At 41.1% G+C, this 15,198-nt stretch overlaps 1 protein-coding gene across 1 annotated transcript; it reads left to right on the forward strand.

Annotated features, from left to right (window-relative positions):
• Positions 1–4,862: 4,862 nt before the first annotated feature.
• LOC134203478 (cysteine-rich venom protein 6-like) lies at positions 4,863–5,270 on the forward strand. The gene is made up of 2 exons (XM_062678350.1): positions 4,863–4,997; positions 5,065–5,270. Exons 1-2 carry the CDS (start codon positions 4,931–4,933, stop codon positions 5,268–5,270), a joined length of 273 nt encoding a protein of 90 aa, XP_062534334.1. The 5' UTR covers positions 4,863–4,930.
• The last annotated feature ends 9,928 nt before the right edge of the window (positions 5,271–15,198 follow it).

Consider the following 15,198-nt stretch of genomic DNA (forward strand, 5'->3'; position numbering starts at 1 on the left):
GGCTTTGGCAGGTTTTGTTAAATACGTTTTCTTATTAACCCTTTATAAGGCAGTGGCAACTATATTGCCACCAACAAACTACAGTGACCTGCATAATAAAAAGCCCACTTGCCGTTTTTCATACAAAATGGTCAACTTTAGAGATCTAGACCTCGATTGCGTGTGAACCAATTTTGCTGAAAATTTGACCAAAGCTCAGATATAACTTGAATTTTACCACACCTGAATTTCGACCATATTGATTTATAGGGTAAAAAATTGTCGCGGTAATACCAAAACGATTTTTTTGGCAAAAAATTTATTTTATAATATCTTGAAAACTACAACTCTTAGTGTACAAGTATGTTCCGCAAACTTTTTTGTATTGCCAAAATACGCGTTTTTGCTGAATAAGTAATCAGTTTCCAACCTATAGAACTCAAGATATTTAAAAAAATATTTTTTGCCAAAAAAATCATTTTGGTATTACCGCAATAATTTTTTACCCTATGAATCAATATGTTCGAAACTCAGGTGTGGTAAAATTCAAGTTATATCTGTGCTCTGGTAAAATTTTCAGCAAAATTGGTTCATACGCAATCGAGATCTAGATCTCCAAAGTTGACCATTTTGTATGAAAAACGGCTAGTGGGCTTTTTATTATGCCGGTCACTGTATATGTTTTTCTATTTATTAACAAGAGCTCTACTTAATAAAGAAAAAAAGAAAGTGAGAAGTGACAAATGAGAAATGAGTAATGTAAAGTTATTGGTGTGAAGTGAAATGTGATAGGTAAGAATTGATAAGTGTGGTAACGAGTAGCAAGCAATACGAAGCCAGATCATCGCTAAATAATGAATCAACAAAAAAAGAAGGAAGGCGGAAGAAGAAAGAATCAAGGAACAAGAATAAAAATTAAAGAAGGAAGGCAGAAAGAAGAAGGCAAACGAAAGAAGGAAGTAAGAAGAAGGATGAAGAAAGAAGAAAGAAGGAAGGAGGAAGGAAGAAGGAAGGGAGAAGGTAGAAGGAAAACCCAACAAGCAATTCAAGTTGAATAAGCTTCTCTCTACAAGCTTTGAATATTTGTTGGGGATGGGAGAAGGAAGAGGAAAAAAGAAAAAAAAAAGCAGAAAGAAAAAACATATGGAGGAAGGAAGAAAGAAGAAATAAGAAAGGAAAAAGACGGAAGAAGTAAGTAGAAGTAAGAAGGAAGAAAGAAAAAAGGAAGAAAGAAGAAAGAAAGACGAGGGAAGAAGGAAACATCAAGAAGGAAGAATATAGAAGAAAGAAGGAAGAAGAAAAAGAGAAGGTAGAACGAAAAAGGAAGAACGAAGAAAGTAGAAGATAGAAGAATGAATGAAGAAGAAAAAATACAAAAAGGAGGGAGGAAAAAAGAGAGAAGGGAGAAATAAAAAGAGAGAAGAAAGAAATAAAGAGATCGGAGAAAAAAGAAAGAAGGAAAAAGAAGGAATGAAGTAGGAAGTGGAAGAAGAAAATAGGAGGTAGGAAGAAGGAAATACTCTCCAGGAAATCCAGGAGGAGATCGGCCGGCTGAAAAACAACAAAGCCCCTGGGTAGGGTGGCTCAAAAAACACTTTTTCAATTTTTTCGGTTTTTTTCGGTTCTATTTGATGCCCTGATGCTCTGGACAAAATTTCAGCCAAATCGGTCAACGTTTGGGCGGTGCTAAACTCGTTGGAAGTTTATATGGAAAAAAAAAAATGTATGCAGAAACATCCAAAAACAGTGATTTGCAATTGGACGGCACAATTTACGATCAAGAACAATGATACTCATTCAGTTCTTGTAGAATTAAATACAGAATGTTATGCTGAAAATCGCGAGAAGATTAAAGTTTATTACGCAAAGATATTAGCATTTTACTGGAGTGTTGTAGGGTGAATTTATTTCTTTTCTAACATCGCTGAACGCCGCCGACTAACACCAATTGCAAGAGAGTTCGTGGGGCAGTACCAGGCGGGATTTACGGGTGAACGCTCTACCACGGACCAGGTGTTCGCCATTCGCCAAGTACTACAGAAATACCGCAAATACAACGTGCCCACGCATCATTTGTTCATCGACTTCAAAGCCGCATATGATACAATCGATCGGGAGTGGCTTGACAAAACTCCTCAACCTCGCTAGAGTCAAATAAAATCATCATCAGCAAAATGCTGCCTTTGCATCCTCACAATTGAGTGGAAGCGTAAAAAAGCAGAGGTACAAATACGCAGAGTGAGGAAAAGCAAAATAAAAACACATGTGAGTGAGGCGTCGGGCGAAAGAGCATTCATTGAGCCTCCGGAGCGACGCTTTGTATGTGAAAAAATCTTGGAGGCTGTTTTGAGTGTGAGTGTAAGTGAGTGACGCACCACAAGAAAAAGATGAACAGATAGACTCGCTCTTGTTTTGCGACGCACAAGCTCGGGTTTAATGATGCACAATGTTGTGAGTTATGATGCTTATTTCTGCTCCTCAAAAAAACTCTTGCTCTTGCTCATTTTCTACTCGGCGAGGAGTTTTTGGCAAGCCTGATCGGGACCAGCTATGGCAGCTAATGCACGAACACGATTTCCGGAAAAATTGATACGGTTGATCAAAGCGACGATGGATCGGATGATGTGTGTAATTCGAGTTTCAGGGGCATTCTCGAGTCCCCTCGAAACGCACAGAGGGCTACGGCAAGGTGATGGTCTTTCGTATCTGCTTTTCAACATCGCTTTTGAAGGGGTAATACGAAGAGCAGGGATTAACACGAGTGGTACAATTTTCAATAAAGTCCGTCCAACTATTTGGCTGCGCTGACGAAATAGATATTATGGCACGTAATTTTGAGAAGATGGAGGAATCCTTCATCAGAATGAAGAGGGATGCTAAGGGATCGGACTAGCCATCAACACGTTGAAGACAAAGTACATGATAAGCACAGGTTCAAGAGAAGACAAAGTGAGCCACCCACCGCGAGTTTGCATCGGTGGTGACGAAATCGACGTGGTAGAAGAATTTTGTACTTGGGCTCACTGGTGACTGCCGAAAATGATACCAGCAGAGAAATTCGGAGACGCATAGTGGTTGGAAATCGTACATACTTTGGACTCCGCAAGACGCTCCGATCGAATATAATTCGCCGCCGTACCAAACTGACAATCTACAAAACGCTCATTAGACCGGTAGTTCTCTACGGACACGAGACCTGGACGATGCTCGTGGAGGACAAACGCGCACTTGAAGTTTTCGAAAGGAAAGTACTGCGTACTATCTACGATGGGGTGCAGATGGTGGACGGTACGTGGAGGAGGCGAATAAACCACGAGTTGCATGAGCTGCTGGGAGAACCATCCATCGTTCACACCGCGAAAATCGGAAGACTGTGGTGGTTCCAGTTCTCCAGTTCCCGACAACGATCCGACGGGCACAAGAAAGCGAGGTGCGCAGATGGTAAGGTGGATGGATCAGGTGGAAGATAACTTGTGGACCCTCCGTATATTGCTAGGTTGGCGACGTTTAGCCATGGACCGAGCCGAATGGAAAGGACTCTCATATACCGCATATATATAAATCGGTGAGATCGAACTATCTAGGCTCAAAGTGGAAGGGAGCAGGTTTACAAAGTACGATGAAACACAGAATTGAAAGTTATCGCAAGCGAGCGACAAGTATGAAATCATATAGAAGTTGAAAATTAATTGAAGAACAACACGAAACTGAAATCGCTGTTATTTTGCCTAACGTCCACCCAGGAACGGCTTAGCTGATAGCGTGGGAACTATCTTACCAAGACAGGCCTGTCTCTGTAAGTTTCTCGCGGTGATGAAACCTCATAAACATAAATAATAATAACATGTCCTATTTGTCCCACCCACTGCAGGCGCCACTGGTGGAAGTGTACGTCTTGGAATATCTGATGATGGCTGAAAGGATTAAAAAACCGAAACGTTATCAAAAACTGATTCTGTGTGTCTTTTATCACCGAAAAAACATCAAACCAGGCATATAATTACTCAACGTGTGTTGAATCATATGTTTGTGATGGTTGTGAACCCCATTATGGAACTTCTATCATCTGATAAGTAACTACCCAGTTTATGTACAATTGCGCTTCCAAATATTTGGTAAACACTTATTTAGTGTAATTGACTTCAGAAACCAGAATAGAAAAACTCAATTGACTAGAGGCACTATTCAAATGAGACAGCATGGAAGACGAAAAGGGCAAAAATGGCAGACTAGATTTGTGTGTCAGCGTTCAAGTGAATGAGACGACATTTATCAGCATTGCTGCCTACCATTGATCTTCAATTACAGTTTGTATGTTTATAAAATTAGAACAATACAAATCTTATCTCTGATTGTTGATGAATTGTTTGAGTTTGCTAGCTTTGTTAGCCCATCATCAACTTCTGTATGATGCATGCTTTTGAAACCATAATCAGTGTTGTTAGGCGTTAAAAAATAAGGATTGTTTGTTTGCTCTGTCGGGTAGCGGTAATAAACTATGATGTACCACGCGCCTCCACCCGCGTCTATGCCCCTACCAAATCGAGAAAAAACAAACGCATGGTACGTCGTTCCCTATAAGAAATTCATAATTGCTAGCTAACATAGGTGTATCTTGTTGTTCAGCAGCGTTACATTTGTTATCTAAAGTTCCAGTTGTTTTCCACCAAAAATTCCATTTCTGTTTATAAATACAGTATACTATATCGTGTGATGCGATACAAAATCTGTAAACAAAGTGTCGGTTAATTGTCGATATCCCTTTGATAGCAATGAATCACATAAAAACAATAATAATGTGCGCCCTAAAGTGCGTATCAGAATCAGTCCGTCTATAAAGGGCTTCCACGGTTCGTTCGTGATATTCAGTAATCTTCAGAACATCGTTATCAATGCGAACTTATTCGTATCCATCGACCACTTTTGCTTTGCTACCTCAAATCTCAACAAAATGCGTTCCATCCTGGTCGCTACGCTGATGTCGGTGGCACTATTTGTCACTTCTTTCGGCAAACCACGTAAGTAGTCATATCCGATGAAAGAAATGTTTTGATTTTTGAAACTGTCCTATTTTCTGATTTTCAGACTGTTGTGATGAGAACAAAGTGTTCACCGAGTGTGGATCGGCGTGCCCAGAAACGTGCGAAACAATCGAGCACAAGGAACCTGAACCGTGTCCGGAAATTTGTGTGCCTGGCTGCTTCTGCCGCGAAGGTTTCGTTCTGGACCCGGACAACAAATGTGTGGAACCGGTGGATTGTCTCAATAATGCTACTACTTATGCCTATTAATATTCACATAGGGGAAGAACGGGGTAGTTTTTTTTTTGTCTTGAGTTAATTTAACATGTTTTTTTTTTCGCTATACTTTAAATATTGTATGTAGTTTCGGTAGAACATTCAAAGCAACATATATGTGATAGTTTAAATATTGACACAATAAATTATTAGGTATTATATTCTATACGTGCGGTCTCGTAATGAAATTAATTTATCTATAAACATAGTATCGATGTTCGCCATGTCATCCCCAAATCATCATACGAATCGTATGAACCAATGTTGTTCTCCACTAGTTTTTTCTCTGCTGATTTTTATCTTCGATCGGTTGAACGCAAAGCAAAAATCGGTAAAACATATAACAAAATCGGGAAATATTAAAAAAAAAGTGTGGGAATTTGGGATCGAGAAATCGATTAGATGAAACTATGTAACAAGTGGCTTCCGTGTTTTACGTTCCTAAACACTGGCACTCCCTCAAAAATCATTAATGACGAATCGAATCCTGTAAATGCTAGTAAGACTATGCACTTATGACCAAATGCCTTTAATTAATCGAATAATTGGGATTCCAAATTACAATTAGAATGTATTGCTTTTTTTAAATCTCTTTATTTTCTTAATATTTATGAATTCATCAGAATACCTGTTGTGGCACAGTACGTCAAGTCTACCGTATAAATAGAACTTAGTGAGTACTGACTTTCACTTTCCTTCACGCCAATTTATCTTTCCTGGGCATTGAAACGGCTGAATACAATTTTCTTCGGAGTCCAGCACTAATCCTTCAGGGCAAAAGCATCCTTCGACACAGATCAATGGACATGGTATGATGGTATCCAATAAATCACACGATGCTGGACATGCAGTTCCACACAGACTGTAAATCTTAACCGGGCCACACGAATCTGTAAAATTTTAAGATAACCTTTGAGTACATATTGAGATTTTGAGATTCAGAGAAAACTCTGAATCTAAAATCAACTTACTAGGGTCGATTGGCCAGGTAAAGGCCATTGAAATCATGGCCCCAAGCAGGAGTATGGATACGAAGTTCTTCATTCTGCAGTTGTTTTGACACGATTGAAAAGCTGTCTCAAATCATTCTTATAGTGGCCAAAACAAATAGGAGATACGCTGTATGTAAATGAATCATTCAAGATGAAGGTATGCTCACTAATTACGTCGCGCAAAATTATAATTTTCGTCACCCTCCCTTTCGTAGTGACAACTCTTCAATGTGTTTCACCAGTCCTTTCCAGATCCTGAAGCAATCGAAACTGAACACGAACTTTTAGATCCAGAGAAAAAACAGCTGGCTGATGAAGTATGTACTTACTGAAACTAACTAATAAAAAAAAAAAACTAATAGCTTCCATCGGTGGGGTTTGATCTCACGAAACCAGTACGCTAGACATGTGCTTTCTCGACTTTCCCTACAAAATATTGTTTGGGAGATTTTTTTCATCAATTTTTTACTGTTTTCAATCATTCAATGCTATATAAGCATAAATGTTATGAAGAATCGAAGATCCGTTTATTTTTTTGGATTTTGTTCGTTTCAAATTGTTCCGCATTTTTAACCCATCGAGGGAAATTGCAATGCATGCAAAGGGGCAAGTTGAAATAACATCACCCTTGCTATTAAACGTAATATTTTATTACAGAACGCCCCGATATGCGGGGCAAGTTGAAACAGTGCATGAGGAAAAAAAATCGACTATCCTCGTTGGATAAACGTACCACTCGTGCTTTAAAAATTATCTTTTTGCAACTAGTTGTACAAACTACCTACTATTATGAGTGACATCAATAATTTCACTCATAAAGCTGCTGCATATGAGTAATTGCCTGGATGCAAATGATGTTATATTTTCCCCTCATGGCAAATCCAGTTCCAGCATTGACACAAATATTGATGGCGAACAGAACCCTCATGATACGTGTAACGTAAATTGTGAATAAACCCTTTGTATGAAATCAGTGTAGAATGGCGCCTATCGTATCATGTCTGATAGGTGATAAAAAAATCATAGTCAAAATTTGATAACAGTGTATTGTTAGCGCATCCAAGGGGTTTCGCTATCAATTTCCAAAGATAGTCTTCCACAAAAAAATGGGAAAAAAATGTATTAACGGTAGTCCACCGGTGTACACAGATGATTCACACGTCATCTGAAAGATTTCGACAAAACAAGAAAAATTGTTTATGGTTTCGAAAATTCACAACAAATTTTTGATAGTCCACACAAATCTAGGCTCCATCAAACGTTTCGTTCCTGATGTATGTATTTCCAGTAGAGTACAATAAATGGTATATGATAGACTACAGACTACATTGAAAATAGTCTTGTAGTAAAAATAACTACATGAACGTGTTGAAATTGACTATTTCAAAAAATAGTAAAAATAACTACAGCAATTGTCATGATAACTAAACTGTCAACAGTGAAAGCCATGGCAACAAAATAAAATTTCCATGAAGAATTAGAAATTTACCATAAACGAACAGTGGGTAATGTCTGTGACATATCCGCTAAGTGGACGTAGGACTTGACTTGACCATGCCTTTAAGATACATAACATGTCCAAATTTCTCACATCAACTATTTTGGATAAATAATCGGCGTTGCATACCATTCCTTGTCAAAATCTTCTCATCAAACCGACACAGAAATCAAATCTACCTCGAACAAGAATCATCAAAAACAATTCAGGAAGTATCTGTCCGGTCACGGAATATTAGCCTCGACAGTGGCAACCTTCCCACTGAAGGACTGCCTGAAATAAGCCACAAGTTGGCCCAGCAGGGGATGTAGGGCCTCCTAATCCGTGCGATAGCGACTGAAGGAGAACATTATTTTTAACTCTTAGAGCCTTGAAAAAGGCTGTTTGCTTCGGCTAAGTCCAAAAAGTAAGAAAACGATCTTTTCAAATAACCGCGAATTTATAGTTGTGATATAAAAAAGACTGAATGCTCGGCGAGCGAATGTACTTTTCTTTTATACCTTATTTTAAATCTTCTCTGCTTCCCAATTGGTGGGCCAATCAGCCAGTGTCTTGTATCCCGCTTCTTTGTCAGCCGAAGCGTCATCATCATCAACGCGTTTGAGAAGGGCTTCTTCTTTTTTACGCTTGTTGCTCGTCTATTTCCTAACGGGACTTTTCGCTTGATACAGGCCAATAAGCCGGACAAGCGAGCTTAGAATTGCAGTTCAGGTGAGAAGTACGTCTTCTTTTCTCAGACAACATTGTTAGTAGTAGATGGAAAGAAACACCCGGACATGGGATTTCGAATGATAAGATTTAGAATTGGTAACATGGGACGATCATTCAGTCACGTTTGCTTTGTGTGCGGTCAGTATCAAACAATGTTTATCTAGATATTTCTTGATCAATGCCAAAAAATCCAACATTTGATGAAAAATCGATTGATAGTTTATTAATGTTTGAGCTGTTATCGGTGTTTTTTTTTTTAATCCAAATATCCAAATATTATGTGAGAGATTTGTACATATTATGTTTTTTTAGGCATGGTCAAGCGAAGTCCTTCGTCCACTTCGCGGTTAAATCAGAAAAATAATCCACTGTTAGTTTTGACGCTATTTATGAAAATCACGCATAAAATTTTATCACTAGAATATTGGATTTGCTTTTAAGTACAATTTCTATCGAAAGGGTATTGAAAGCTTTGATATTGATCTCTATTATTGGCTCTCTGAAGAACCGTTTGTTTTTTGGACATACATGCTGCATCATGTGGCTTTTCTTCAGCCTGTCTCGGTTCATCACCGATGCCGGCCGGTCTCGGCTCGACTCTGCTGCTGCTTCCGGGGCAGCAGGGACTTTGTCCAAGGGCTTGACGATCCCTCCCCAGGCCATCTGCGAGTTGTGGCGCCTGCCTAGGATGTGGTGGGGTTTGACAGTGGGCCCTGTTAAACCTCTATAAAAAGCTGCATGTATCCGCAAGTAAGCTCCGCCAAAGCGACCGTGTGCCGCTCAAAGCGCGCAAGCCCAAGTCCTGGTGTTAGGTGGGACGCTAAACAGCCCTGACACGACGGCTCTCCGGCGAGACAGGAGGTTTGCGCAGCCCCAATAAGCCGCCTGGAAAACCAATAATTACGAACAATATAAGAGATAATGCGACTCGATATAATCGGCAAAGGCCTGGGGGACGGATACGGGATCACGATTGGAAGCTTGGAACATGGAACTGCAAGTCGCTAGGTTTCGCAGGTTGCGACAGGATGATCTACGATGAATTACATCCCCGCAACCTCGACGGCGTGGCGCTGCAGGAGATTTGCAGGACAGGACGGAAAGGGGGGAAACGCGGGCATCGGGCGTCTACCTTCTACAAAGCTGTGGCACCACCAACGAGCTGGGAACCGGCTTTATAGTGCTGGGAAAAATGCGCCAACGCGTGATTGGGTGGCAGCCAATCAACGCAAGGATGAGCAAGCTGAGGATTAAAGGCCGTTTCTTCAACTATAGCATCATCAACGTGCACTGCCCACACGAAGGGAGACCCGACGACGAGAAAGAAGCGTTCTACGCACAGCTGGAGCAGACATACGATGGATGCCCACTGCGGGACGTCAAAATCGTCATCGGTGACATGAACGCTCAGGTAGGAAGGGAGGAAATGTATAAACCGATCATCGGACCGGATAGTCTGCATACCGTATCGAACGACAACGGCCAACGATGCATAAACTTTGCAGCCTCCCGCGGAATGGTAGTACGAAGCACCTTCTTTCCCCGCAAAAATATCCACAAGGCCACATGGAGATCACCTAACCAAGAAACGGAAAACCAAATCGACCACGTTCTAATCGACGGTAAATTCTTCTCCGACATCACGAACGTCCGCACTTACCGCAGTGCGAATATTGAATCCGACCACTACCTCGTTGCAGTTTGCCTGCGCTCAAAACTCTCGACGGTGTACAACACGCGTCGAAGTCGGACGCCGCGGCTTAATATTGGGCGGCTACAAGACGGTAGGCTAGCCCAAGAATACGCGCAGCAGCTGGAAGTGGCACTTCCAACGGAAGAGCAGCTAGGCGCAGCGTCTCTTGAAGATGGCTGGAGAGATATTCGATCCGCCATTGGTAGCACCGCAACCGCTGCACTTGGCACGGTGCCCCCGGATCGGAGAAACGACTGGTATGACGGCGAATGAATGGTGAGCAGTTAGTAGAAGAGAAGAATGCAGCATGGGCGAGATTGCTGCAACACCGCACGAGGGCGAATGAGGCACGATATAAACAGGCGCGGAACAGACAAAACTCGATTTTCCGGAGGAAAAAGCGTCAGCAGGAAGATCGAGACCGTGAAGAGACGGAGCAACTGTACCGCACTAATAACACACGAAAGTTCTATGAAAAGTTGAACCGTTCACGTAAGGGCCACGTGCCACAGCCTGATATGTGCAAGGAACATAAACGGGAACCTTCTTTACGAACGAGCGTGAGGTGATCCAAAGGTGGCAGCAGCACTACGAAGAGCACCTGAATGGCGATGTGGCAGACGAAGATGGCGGTATGGTGATGGACCTGGGGAACGCGCGCGCAGGACATAATTCTACCGGCTCCGGATCTCCAGGAAATCCAGGATGAGATTGGCCGGCTGAAGAACAACAAAACCTGTGGGGTTGACCAACTACCAGGAGAACTGTTTAAACACGGTGGTGAGGCACTGGCTAGAGCGCTGCACTGGGTCATTACCAAGATTTGGGAGGAGGAAGTTTTGCCGCAGGAGTGGATGGAAGGTGTCGTGTGTCCCATCTACAAAAAGGGCGATAAGCTGGATTGTAGCAACTACCGCGCAATCACATTGCTGAACGCCGCCTACAAGGTACTCTCCCAAATTTTATGCCGTTGACTAGCACCAATTGCAAGGGAGTTCGTGGGGCAGTACCAGGCGGGTTTTATGGGCGAACGCTCCACCACGGACCAGGTGTTCGCCATTCGCCAAGTACTGCAGAAGTGCCGCGAATACAACGTGCCCACACATCATCTATTCATCGACTTCAAAGCCGCATATGATACAATCGATCGGGACCAGCTATGGCAGCTAATGCACGAAAACGGATTTCCGGATAAACTGACACGGTTGATCAAAGCGACGATGGATCGGGTGATGTGCGTAGTTCGAGTTTCAGGGGCATTCTCGAGTCCCTTCGAAACCCGCAGAGGGTTACGGCAAGGTGATGGTCTTTCATCTCTGCTATTCCACATTGCTTTGAAAGGGATAATACGAAGAGCAGGGATTAACACGAGTGGCACAATTTTCAATAAGTCCGTCCAGCTATTTGCTTTCGCCGACGACATAAATATTATGACATGTAACTTTGAGAAGATGGAGGAAGCCTACATCATACTGAAGAGGGAAGCTAAGCGGATCGGACTAGTCATAAACACGTCGAAGACGATGTACATGATAGGAAGAGGTTCAAGAGAAGACAATGTGAGCCACCCACCGCGAGTTGGCATCGGTGGTGATGAAATCGAGGTGGTAGAAGAATTTGTGTACTTGGGCTCACTGGTGACTGCCGAAAATGATACCAGCAGAGAAATTCGGAGACGTATAGTGGCTGGAAATCGTGCATACTTTGGACTCCGCAAGACGCTTCGATCGAATAGAGTTCGCCGCCGTACCAAACTGACCATCTACAAAACGCTCATTAGACCGGTAGTCCTCTACGGACACGAGACCTGGACGATGCTCGTGGAGGACCAACGCGCACTCGGAGTTTTCGAAAGGAAAGTGCTGCGTACCATCTAGGGTCCAGACGGCGGACGATACATGGTGGAGGCGAATGAACCACGAGTTGCATCAGCTGTTGGGAGAACCATCCATCGTTCACACCGCGAAAAATGGAAAACTGCGGTGGGCCGGGCACGTAGCCAGAATGTCCGACAGTAACCCGGTGAAAATGGTTCTTGACAACGATCCGACGGGAACAAGAAGGCGAGGTGCACAGCGGGCAAGGTGGATCGATCAGGTGGAAGATGACTTGTGGACCCTCCGTAGACTGCGTGGCTGGCGACGTGTTGCCATGGACCGAGCCGAATGGAGAAGACTCTTACATACCGCACAGGCCACTTCGGCCTTAGTCTGAATAAATAATAAATAACCCAAGTACAATTTCTATCCCGAAGGGTATTGAAAGCTTTGATATTGATCTCTATTATTGGCTCTCTGAAGAACCGTTTGTTTTTTGGACATACATGCTGCATCATGTGGCTTTTCTTCAGCCTGTCTCGGTTCATCACCGATGCCGGCCGGTCTCGGCTCGACTCTGCTGCTGCTGCCGGTATCTGCTCAGCATTGCTGCTTTGTCGGGTCTATAGGGTGGACTGCTGCTGTCGGCTGCTAATCGGCTGATGATGGTGTCTTCGATGGTGTCGAGCCGAAAAAGCGATCGGTGCAGACTTCATTCCCTGCTAAAAGGTGTGAGTGCTGTTCAATCGATGATGCGGTTGCTTCGCTTGTCCCGGTCAGAATGAAAGGAAAAAATCGCGTTGCGCTATTTTATGGCTTCTCGGCAGACCCAGCGGCTGCTCATTCGCTGGTGTCTGCACCAATGATCCTTGATCTCAATGTTTTTCATTGAAAACAGTTTCATGCCTGTGGTAGCCGCGTGTACTCAGCACGAGAGTGTATATCAGACTAAAGCCCAATTGACTTTACTGTGGAGTTCACACCGCTGGTCACTGGTCAATCAATGTGTCGCACACAGGTTAATTATATAAATGAACACACTACCGAATCACACAATGAGTATGGAGGTTCACACAATTGAATCACCAGTCACCACATCCCCCTTTCTATAAAATATATGTTTTCTATAACATGCTGGTTGATTGTTTCAAAGCATATGAATGAATCATAGGATTATTTTGCAATTCATATTGAACCTATCCGCAATCGGTTTCCATCCATTTTTTTATATTAGTTTTTTTATTTTTTTTTCAAGTGAGATAGCCGATAAAACAGATATAAAATTGTTTATAACAGGTTGTATTATTTTTTTTTTAATAAAACATATGTTACTCGAACCTAAACTACCTGTTTTGTCTGCATTCAATGTAAAATAAATAAAATCTTGACATGTGTGACACGTTATAAAAAGGTAACACTATTTTTTATCTACGAAACAAAAAAGAACAATCCAAAAACTGTAAATGCGCACTGCAAGTCGTATCTATTTTTTTTTTAGAGAATGTTACCGTAGTATGATGAGAATCAAAGAATTAAAGAAAAGTAGTAAAAACTTCCATAAACCAAACTGATATTTATTTACAACCTGGGAAGAAATAATTTTTCTCAGATATTTATAATTGATGTATCAGCGCAAACCACGCGCAGGAAATAATCAATTCACATTGTACTTGCTTTCTCATCACTAGTTTCCTCTCAAACTACTCCGTTTTCTTATAAATTTGTATATTGCTTAGTTATCCCTTCGGCATCGCCATTCAGCGATGATCACCGATGCTCGAAAGATTATTGTCCTCACTGCTACTACCAACTAGAAGGAAATAGTAAATTTAATCGAAATAAACAGTTGTCAATAACAGTGGTACGTAATCGTTTTACTTATATTCATATCATTTAAAATAAACGATACTATGACGGGGATTTTGAATTTTTTTTTAACAGATGTCTTACTTGATGAAATACCTAGATTATATTTATGGAACACACTTAAGTATTATATTTTGTTTTCAAAAAAGTATAGTCTAGATAAGAGTAAAATCTAACAATGTTTTTTTATTTATATATAAACGTTTATATAAACTTGCATACCAACAATACCAACCACTAGCACTTACGGGGGATCGTAAAATTTCCTGTCTTAATTTACATCCCACTAACTATCCTTCAAAAATAGAACCCAAAACGCTGGACAGATACATTTTCGTTGTGTTATCGTATTCTCAGTCAACATTTTGATACGTATTGCAGTTAATTTAGATTATTATATACCAACAAGATAACTTGAATGTAATTCACAGAAACGCCATATTCATACTAAAGTGGAGGCCATATACGTACTGAACAACGACTTTCTTGAGTTTTCGTAAGCATTATTACGATCCAGTAAAATGTGAACATAAAAAAATAACCAACCCTGTCTCGATCATTTGAGCTCTGGAGTAAGAGACCGATACTAAATCCTTGCTGCTACTCAGCGACTCTTGAAAGCAGCGCAATTTTGACAATCATAATGTAGATAAATGCTTGGTATTGACAAGCGCTTAGATATTAAAACTTATGAGACTAAATACTACATTTATACGATTTTAGTACTTCGTGTTTGTTTAAATTTGATTTGCATGAGAACGCAGGTCTTTATAAACGATATTTGCGATCTAATCCGATTAAACTTATATTGTTTTCGTCGATTTATGACTTGTTCGAAAGCAATCGTAAAAATTCCATACTAGGTTCTTATATACAGAAGTAATCATATTTAACCATCCATTAGTGCTTCGATTGTGATATTATACAGCATGACCTGTACCAACAAATGTCTTCAAGGAAATCCAACAGCAGCGTAAGATGAAGGTGTGTCGGTGTCTAGGGTCTTCAGTTAGGTAAGAACTCTCAATAATTCCTTCCTTCTACCTAGTGTGATACTTCCTCGCAGCGTCAAACGTGAGTTTTCTCTCGAGTGAGGGCCCGATGATTGCTGTTTGAGTATGATTTTGCGAACACTACTTCAAGAAACTTCAAGTTAAATGTTTATGAATTATATAGTCTAACTTTTTACCAAAATACTAACAACCTATCTATTATTATCTTTTCTTTTTTTGCTTTTTTTTTAGATTTGTTTATTTTTTTCCTTAAGTTCAACTAACATTTTTTTTTGTTAGAAAATTGGCCCATAAACATGTTAACATACGTAAGGAAGGTTTGCCCAGTATAC

Source organism: Armigeres subalbatus, unplaced genomic scaffold (genome assembly GCF_024139115.2).
Source record: "Armigeres subalbatus isolate Guangzhou_Male unplaced genomic scaffold, GZ_Asu_2 Contig1871, whole genome shotgun sequence".
Classification (NCBI taxonomy): Eukaryota; Metazoa; Arthropoda; class Insecta; order Diptera; family Culicidae; genus Armigeres; species Armigeres subalbatus.